At 37.4% G+C, this 9,893-nt stretch overlaps 1 protein-coding gene across 1 annotated transcript in view; it reads left to right on the top strand.

Moving 5' to 3' along the window:
- ANXA7 (annexin A7) overlaps positions 1-7,099 on the top strand; it is a 22,106-nt gene extending 15,007 nt beyond the window's left edge. Inside the window, exons 8-13 of the mRNA XM_008582192.1 lie at positions 737-850; positions 1,085-1,255; positions 3,529-3,699; positions 3,777-3,852; positions 4,882-4,994; positions 6,677-7,099. Coding sequence (XP_008580414.1) covers positions 737-850; positions 1,085-1,255; positions 3,529-3,699; positions 3,777-3,852; positions 4,882-4,994; positions 6,677-6,799 — 768 coding nt within the window. The 3' untranslated portion in view covers positions 6,800-7,099. The remainder of the gene's footprint in view (positions 1-736; positions 851-1,084; positions 1,256-3,528; positions 3,700-3,776; positions 3,853-4,881; positions 4,995-6,676) is intronic.
- Positions 7,100-9,893: the final 2,794 nt, after the last annotated feature.

The raw sequence follows: 9,893 nt of genomic DNA, 5'->3' as shown, positions 1-9,893 counted from the left end.
TTTTCTTTTCTTTCTTTTTTTTTTTTTTTCTTTTCCTTTTTGTCTTTTTTACTGACCGGTAACGGGATCCCAACCCTCGGTGTCGCGCCCGTACCGGGGACCGGCAACGGGATCGCAACCTTCGGTGTTGTGCCTGCACCACGCTCAGCCAGTGAGCGGCAACCGGTCTCAGCATGGGATCTGAACCCTCAGCGGGAGCGCACCGCTACACTCCCAAGCGGCGCACTCTCCAGTGCGCCACCGGGCCGGCCCCACTTTAAACTTTTCTTGTTTCAACTTCTTCTGTTATTTATTTCTGTATTACTCATCTGCTGCTGGAGTATAGGTTGCCTTATCTCTTTTTAGATATTTATCTTATTTTTCCAAATAAGAACAAGATGATAGTGATTTCTGCTTCCTCAAAGAACCAAGTGTAGTTTCTTGTACTAAGTAAATGTCTGTTTATTATGTTGTTAGTTTCTTATTCTTTCTCTTGGCTTTGTACCTGGCAAAGTGGTAGAACTGCAGTAAGAATTTATTATGAAGTTTTTATTGATAGAAAGAGTAAAATACATCTACTTGAGTACAACAAACTTAAGTATATATATTTACTTGTTTCTTGGTATTTAATATTTCAGATTTGAAATTTAGGTTTTCGTAAAGCAATTCTATTTCATTTTTCTATGTTTTTCTTAAGAGATTTACACAACAAAATTTGGAGAGCAGATATACTTAGCTTGCATTTGTAATTAAACAGGATTTAATCAAAGATCTCAAATCAGAGTTAAGTGGAAATATGGAAGAACTGATCCTTGCACTGTTCATGCCTCCTACGTATTATGATGCCTGGAGTTTACGGAATGCAATGCAGGTACTATATGTCATTTACTGTGAGTATTTGATCCTGTTCCATATGTAAAACCCCACAAATGCTGGAAGTTCTGAATTTACGGTGATAGTTAAAGCAATACATTATTTCACATCATCTGAATATGTAGAGTTTTCACTTCTAGAGGACAAAGAAATATTTGATGGAACAGTAAGATTTACCTTCAGAGATTTTGTGGGTTTTTTGTATAATTCCCCCTTTCTTCATTTTATATAGGGAGCAGGAACTCAGGAACGTGTATTGATTGAGATTCTGTGCACAAGAACAAATCAGGAAATCCGAGAAGTTGTCAGATGTTATCAATCAGAATTTGGACGTGATCTTGAAAAGGACATTAGGTCAGATACATCAGGGCATTTTGAACGTTTACTTGTATCCATGTGCCAGGTGAGTATAGCATGCATGTTTGCCTATTGGTGGAGAGTATACTTTATTGCCTATTGCCAATGAGCATTCTTTATTCCTTTTAATATTTAGCCACCTTGGAATGTTGCCATCTTTAAGAGAGACAACATAGAATCCAGTATATAGATTTCTTTGTAGTTACTCTGGGGATTTATTTCTGCAAATCTGGCTTTTGTAAGGAATCAGAAATTAACCACTTTAAGGTAGTATGGAATCAGAAACCAGTTTGAGGCTCTGTGGCTAGGATGGGGATGAAACTAACTGTCCTGCCAGTTATGTTGGACCATCAACCGAAGATCTACAGGACTGCCATAGGAGTGAGAGGAGATGAAAACTACATGAGGAGAGCCAGAAATGCAGAAAAATGTTTCAGCGTTCACGGGAATACTGTGATCAGCACCTTTCTTATTGTGATTCCCCAGATGTGCTAGAGAAGTGACAGAAAATGTTCCAAATAGAGAATTTGGAATGCTACTAGAAACACACTTAGAGTGAGATGATGCAAAAGACTAGCCCACTGATTCAGTATCGGCAGTTATTGGCTGTCTTATTAGTGCACAAGGTTAGACCGATCTTGAAGGATATAAAATTAGAAGAGGGACTCTTAAAAGCCAAGGAAAGTAGTTGCAGAAAGGATAGTGTGCAAAACTGAGTGGATGTGGAAATGAGAAAGCAGATGGGCTGAAGGAAATTGAATTTATAACAGTAATGGCAGGGGAAGTATGTCAGGATTTAAAAAGAACAGGATGAAGAAAAAAAGCAGGAACAGACATTTAATGTTAAAAAATTATTAAGGCTATATGAGGTGCTGAGTTTCTTTTTATACAGGGATCAAGGCCCGGCCGTACCTTTTCCAGGGTGTAAGCAGAGGAGTCACCTTCCTAGGAAAATAGGACTATATTGTGTGTTTTGAATCCAAAAGCAATAAATGACCTGGGAAGTTTTTTCTGTGGTATATTCAGTCGCCCATTTAGAATATTCCTCTCATAGTCCTTGTGCCAAATGCTTTTCAGAAGACAGTTGTCTTGCTTCAAGGAGTGTCTTCTCATTTTGTTCCTCAGATAGTCACTGAGACTCTAGAGGGCAGCCTCTCCTCTGTTTGGGCTTGGGTGTCTATTTTTTTTTTTTTTCCTTTGTCTTTTTTCATGTCCGGCAACGGATCGCAACCCTCAGTGTCGCGCCCGTACCGGACCGGGACTGGCAACGGGATCGCAACCCTTGGTGTCATGCCCACACCTCGCTCAGCCAGTGAGCGGCCGGTCTGTATGTGGGATCCGAACCCTCGGCGGGAGCGCCTCCGCGCTTGCAAGCGACGCACTGTAGCAGTGCGCCACCGGGCCGGCCCTTGGGTGTCTATTTTTGAAAGAAACCAACTGCCTGTCTAATGAGCTTAAACTCTTCCTCTGTCCCTCCTCCTTCCCTCCTATCCTAGGAAAGAGTTTGGAAGACAAACTAGCACAGTAGGGCTGGCCTGTTGGTTCAGCTGGTTAGAGTCTGATAGCACCAGGTCAAGGGCTTGATCCCTGTACCAGCCAGCTGGCAAAAGCAACCACCACCACCAAAACACAAAAACAAACTGGCACAGTCTAGCAGAATTTAACTTATTTATAGCTTCTTCTGAAAGCTCATACATCATTTTTATGTATATATTCATAATAAATACTTATATATTAAGTTCACACTTGGATGAAGAAAAGGAAGTTTACGAAGCCTCCATATTGTATCATCCTTCCCTAGACTTAAGTTCCTTGAAGGCAGGGCCTTGTTTCTCTTGTGTTCCTACCATGTGGCATAGTGCCTGGCACGAAGAAAGTGCTCCATACCTCTTAGTCGCACGAATGAATACAAGGTAGAACCCAGTGTAGTGCATATTAATCTTTAATCCCAGCTGAGGAGAGTCATAATTTTTTCATTTGAATGGTAGTTTATATCTCCTAGTAGAGATACTTTTGTTTAAACCTTTTTGATTTAGTTCTCAAAGCCCTGAAAGCCCTCATTTTAACATAGCCTCCTTAAACCAGGATTATATACTATAAAATCTATAATATAAATCTATAATATATCATAGTTTTAGTATAATAAATTGCTAGTTGCATTGATATAGTTTCTTTGGAAACGAAAGAGATGCATGACGGATTTTATGTATTAATCTTTAATAAATTATCCCTTTAAATCCAGAAATGACTAGAATAGGAAAAAAAATGTTAATTGAACTTTTATTTCTTTCCTCTAATTCCTACCTTCCTTTTTTGCAGGGAAATCGCGATGAGAACCAGAGTGTAAACCACCAGATGGCTCAGGAAGACGCTCAGCGTCTCTATCAAGCTGGTGAGGGGAGACTAGGGACAGATGAATCTTGCTTTAACATGATCCTTGCCACAAGAAGTTTTCCTCAGCTGAGAGCTACCATGGAAGCTTATTCCAGGGTATGAGCTTTTCTTTTGAATGTTTGGCTTCCATTTTAAGATGTAAAAATATTTAACCCTGTAATTTTTGTTTGCAGATGGCTAATCGAGATTTGTTAAGCAGTGTGGGCCGTGAATTTTCCGGATATGTTGAAAGTGGTTTGAAGACCATCTGTAAGATACTTCTGTACTTTGCTTTATTTTGTTTTTAATGAGTGGGAGCTTTGAATAGTTGTTCCCATTAAGTGATGTGCTTAATATAGCCTCCCTGGAATCTGCTTAGGCAGAAGCTGAGCTAATCCTATGTTTTTATATGCAATTTCCTATGAGTGGTTGGCGGTATGGTCAAATAGGGTTGTTTTGGCCTTCATCTGTATGCCTTTCTTGAGGACTATGCAGGAATATCTACTAGATTGTAGCACTTTCTTTAAGGTGAATGGGAAAGCCCTAAAGAACTACTAGTACCACCACAAAACATGTTGAGCCCCCCAAGAACACACCTTTCCAATACTCAGCCCAATGAGACCCTTTTCCTTTTTGAAATTAAATGGCCAATTTCTGATAGTCTAACATCCAGATGTTTAACATGATGGAAATTTCATTCCCATGGATAATATAAGACTTAAGGAGAGTACTAGTAGCACATTGATATTAACAGATAGTAATTGTAGCTAAAGTAATAATGTACAGTTAGTACATCTCTATGATCTGCAGGAGGAGATTTTGCTAAGTGAATTTTGAATCAAGGGAAAACCTGTCGGATTTCTGAGTATTGTTTTGAACTCTTTGTTCAAATCTGTTTTTCTCTTTTACATTAGGGTATATCTCATATTCTCCTCTCCGCCAAATGATATTATTGACTTCCAGAATTTAGATTTTTGTCATTCCTTTTAGGCTGCAGTTGCTATAAATTTTCACACTATAAGGGAAAAATATAAAGAATCGTAAGTCACTGCATCTATGGAGAGAAAATGGGATTGGTTGACAAGAGGGAATCTTCTAGAGTTGAAGATCTTATGCAGCTAGAAAGAAAGATGGATGCTGAGAAAAATCAAGGAGGAGAACATCTCTAGCTCACCCCAGATTTCTGAGATGATTACATAGAAAATAATCAAAGTCAGGCTAAAAGTGATAAGTAAAGCTGGAGGTGCAGACTTGTTTGTCAAGTCATGATTCCATGTCTAACGCATCTGTAACTTGCAGTGCAGTGTGCCCTGAGCCGTCCTGCCTTCTTTGCTGAAAGGCTCTACTATTCTATGAAAGGGGCCGGCACAGATGACTCCACCCTGGTCAGGATTGTGGTCTCTCGAAGTGAGGTGAGGCAAGCCTTCTTTCTCTTTTTGTCTGGTCTTACTCGGTTTTGAATGTTGCTTTAAGTGTTCCTGAGTCATTGTCAGTCCCTTAGGAATGATGTGAGAGGTAGTATATGAAGCACAGTATTTGCTTTCCTCATGCTGTGTGTGACAGAGACCTGCACTGGTGAAACAGGCCACTGTGCCTCAGTGAAGACAATACCGAGATTTGTCTCCTTGAGAAGGTCTGTGAAGAATACCAGTTTTGGGGAAGTTGGAAGACATTTATCTTTTGATTTTCATTTTGCTTATGTAAAAAATGGTATGAAAGACCTACACAGATTAATCCTATTGGATATCGAAGTTCTTGGAATTTAGCATCCTTAAATAATTATAACACAATTCTTATAAACTTTATCATTGTCTCTTTACCTAAATATAGCTTCAAATGTTTTTTCTTTGGCTTTATATATTTATTGAACTTTGTTTTAATTGAAAGAACACGCACACTACTAATATACTTTAAAAAGTAGATCAGTTTTTAAACAACCAGAATACGGTTAAAAAAAATTTTGTATTTGTTCTTAGACTTAAATTTACTAAGCAGGATCTTTTTTTAAATTGTGGTAAAATATACGTAACATAAAATTTACCATTTTAGTCATTTTTAAGTGTACGGTTCAGTGGCATTAAGTACATTCACATGGTTGTGCATCCATCACCACAATCCATCTCCAGAATGTTTTTCTTCTTGCAAAACTGAAAATTAAGTAGTAACTCTCTATTCACATTTCTTTCAACTCTTGGCAACCACCATATGACTTTTTGTCCTTATGTTTTGACTACTCTAGGTACCTCATGTGACTGGAATCATATAATATTTGTTTTTCTGTGACTGGCTTCTTTACTTAATTAGCATAGTTTCCTCAAGGCTTATCCATGTATTAGCATGTGTCAGAATTTCCTTCCTTTTTAAGGCTGAATGATAACCCATTGTATGAATGTGTTTATTCATTCATTTGTGCACAGATGCACAGGGTTGCCTCCACCTTTTGGCTCTTGTGAATAATGCTGCTATGAACATGAGTGTACAAATATCTGTTCAAGTCCCTGCCTTCACTTCTTTTGGGTTTATACCTGGAATTGCTGGATCATACTGTAATTCTGTGGGGTTTTTTGAGGAGTCACCACACCATTTTCCACAGCAGATGCACCGTTTTACATTCCTGCCAGCAATGCACAAGTCTCCCTGTTTCTCGACATCCTTGTCAACATTTATTATTTTCTGTGTTTTTGATAATAGCCATCCTATCACGTTTTTTAAATGACTAATATTTTTGGACTAGTGGATGAAATTAATGCCACCCTTATCCGATATTTTACAAAGCAGTGAATCAGACCTTCATTGGATAGTGCTAGTATTGGTATGAATGCTTGCTAGCTATAAAATGTCAGTCACTTGGTGTTTTTCCCCCTCTGCTTTGACTATTATTAAGATGTTATTATGATTACTAAAAAATAATTGTAATAAATACCAGGGTTTTTTTGACAGATTTTTTCTAACATCAGAAATACTATTTCTTATGCAGATTGATCTTGTACAAATAAAACAGTTGTTTACGCAGACGTATCAGAAGACCCTGGGCACAATGATTGCAAGTGACACAAGTGGAGATTACCGATCAGAAATACTATTTCTTATGCAGATTGATCTTGTACAAATAAAACAGTTGTTTACGCAGATGTATCAGAAGACCCTGGGCACAATGATTGCAAGTGACACAAGTGGAGATTACCAAAAGCTTCTTCTGGCCATTGTGGGCCAGTAGGAGGGATTTTTAAAAATGAATAAAGTTATTCATGGCTTATTCTTCAAAGCAGTGACTTACCTGCATGCAGCAATATCAACCATCACCTAACCAAAAGAGCTTTTTACTGAAGACTGTGTCAGGGTAATGTGCTTGGTTTGCACATGTTGTTGCCTTAATTCCAATATCTTTTCTCTATGTACAATCGGTGTAAAGCCATATAACAATGATGTAGTAATATTGCAATGTTTGTAAAGCTTCATTCTCACTGCTCTTGTTCTAATCAGGATGTCAAATTGAATAAAAATCACAACAATCTAATTCCGTGTAATAATATTGAATAATTAAAAAAGAGGTTGCTGATAGCTTTGCCTTCCAAAATCCAACTAGATCCGTTGGACAGTTATAGTTGGTAGTATGTCAGAACTGTATTTTTTTTTTTTTTTGAAGTTCAGCTCTTTTGGCCTAAAAGTAATTTGCATCTTATTTTGCATAAATTGGTATTCCATACACTTAACTTTCCATATAGAAAACAGATCAGTATTACAGGCTGGCCACCAAAAAAAAAAAAAAAGTAGATTAGTATTTTCTGTAGCACCTTTTAAAAAGTGGGTCAAATGCTTACATGCTTAAAATTCATAGCCTACTTTTTTTTCCAGTTTTTTAAAATTGAGGTATGATTGACAATTAAAAATTGCATATATTTAAGGTGTATAGTATGATGTTTTGATATAAGTATACCTTGTGTAATGATTCCCAAAATCAAGCTCAAGCTAATGAATGTATGTTACCTGTCAGTCATCTTTTTTGTGTGTGGTGGGAACACTTATGATCTACCTCCTTAGCAAATTTCAAGTATACAATGCATTATTATTAACAATAGTTACGTTGCTGTACATTAAATCTCTAGAACTTACTCATCTTATAACTGGAAGTTTGTATCCTTTGACCAACTTCTTTCCCCATTTTCCCCACCCTTGGCAACCACCATGCTACTCTGTTTCTCTGAATTCAACTATTTTAGATTCCACATATAAGTGATAATCATGCAATACTTGTCTTTCTGTGTCTGATTTATTTCATTTGGCACAATGTCCTCCAAGTTCGTAGTTTATCCACTTTGTCGCATGTCAGGATTTCCTTCTTTTTCAAGGCTAATAATATTCCATTTTGTATATATACCGTAACACTTGGGTTGCTTTCGTATCTTGGCTGTTGTGATTCATGCTTCAGTGAACGTGTGAGTGCAGATATCTCAAGATAACTGATTTCATTTACTTTGGCTGTATACCCAGAAATGCTATTGCTGGATCATTTGTACTAATTTTAGTATTTTGAGGAACCTCCATACTGTTTTCCATCCTGGCTGTACCAATTTACATCTTCACCAACACTTGTTATACCTTACCTTTTTGATAATAGCCAATTTAACATTTGTTGGGTGATATCTCATAGTTATGATATGCATTTCCCTGAAGATTAGTGATGTATGTGTTGTCCATTTGTATGTCATCTTTGGAAAAATACCTGTTGAGTCCCTTTGCCCCTTTTTTAACTGGGTTATTTGTTTTTTTGTTGTATGAGTTCCTAATACATTTTGGATTTTAGCCCCTTATCAGATATATGGATTTCAAATATTTTCTCCCATTCTGTAAATTGCCTTTTCATTTTGTTGATTGTTTCCTTTGCTGTGCAGAAGCTTTTTAGTTTGTTGTCCTACTTGTCTATTTTTGCTTTTGTTGCCTGTGCTTTTGATGTCATATCCAAAAAAATCATTGCTAAGACCAATTTTCAAGGACCATTTTTCCTATATGTTCTAGGAGTTTTACAGTTTCAGGCCCTACATTTAAACCTTTAATCTATTTTCAGTTGATTTTTGTGTATGGTGTGAGATAAGGGTCCAATTACGTGCTTTTGCCTATATAGCCTACTTTATGCCTACTAAAGCTCTGTGAAGATCTTATTTGCCCTTGATTTTTAAAAAATTATTTATGAAAGACATTAAAATTAGTTGCAATTTAATCATAATCCAAGGAAGTGAGGTTTAACATATAATATATGCTCAATTTATGATTGAATGAGTCTTAAAGCATGTCCCTGGGATAATTGAATGCTAGCTCTTTGGAGAAGTAGTCCAGAAGCTCAATTAGTGGTACAGCAGGATAACTTCAAACCCCGTTAGTTTATCCCCAGTACTGAGCAACTACTTATTGAGTTTGTTGACTGCTACACAAGGTATCAGAGAAAATGCAAAGGAAAGAGGTTTGTAGTCTGTCAGGAATTCTAAACAAAAATTAGGATACAAAAATTGCGATTATTAGATTTTAAATTCTGCTGAGGATAAAGAACACTGTCTATTTTGTTCTAACGCCAAACTCCCTAACACAAAGCAGATACTTAATACAGTGGTCTCTCCTTACACGTGGTTTTATTTTCCTTGATTTCAGTTACCTGTGGGCAACTGTGCTCCAAAAATATTAAATGGAAAATTTCAGAAATAAGTTTTAAATTGCATGCTGTTCTCAGTAGCAATGTGAAATCTCATACCATTCTGCCTGGGGTATGAATCATCCCTTTGTCTAGTATATCCACACTGTATACACTACCCACCCGTTAGGTCAATAGTAGTAGATGCAGGTCTGTTGCTTTGCCTCCCATGGATTTGTCACCCCTTTTCCCCTCGGTGATGGAGCCACCAAAGATTACTCAAAGCCTATCTCTCTTGAGCAGTGAGAAGCCCCAGAAAGGGGTTAATATCCCAGGACCTTCAAGCATGAGGCATCGTTCCATTTGGGAAATTAACCACGAATTGGGATTCTCTTCCTGTATTTATTCTCCAGACCAAGAAATTACAGGAAGAGACATAGGTGGGGTTTTGCTAAGTACAGTTTAACAAGTTTTATAATAGAAGCTGGTAACATTCAGTAAAAACAAGTCAGATGACATTCTGTTAGGCAATTAAGTGATCCACTAACAAAGGCTTGATTTAGCAAACATTCCTTCTCCCTGTAGCAGTTTCTCAGTATCTTTACATAACAGTCAGTAACTAGTCTGTCCTTGAGCCAGCAACCTTGCTGTGCCACAAATCTTTATCTTACACCAGAGACTTATAGCC

Source organism: Galeopterus variegatus, unplaced genomic scaffold, assembly GCF_000696425.1.
Source record: "Galeopterus variegatus unplaced genomic scaffold, G_variegatus-3.0.2 Scaffold2529, whole genome shotgun sequence".
Taxonomy (NCBI): domain Eukaryota; kingdom Metazoa; phylum Chordata; class Mammalia; order Dermoptera; family Cynocephalidae; genus Galeopterus; species Galeopterus variegatus.
Note: the sequence above shows the minus strand (reverse complement) of the source record. Positions and strands in the feature narration are given on the sequence as shown.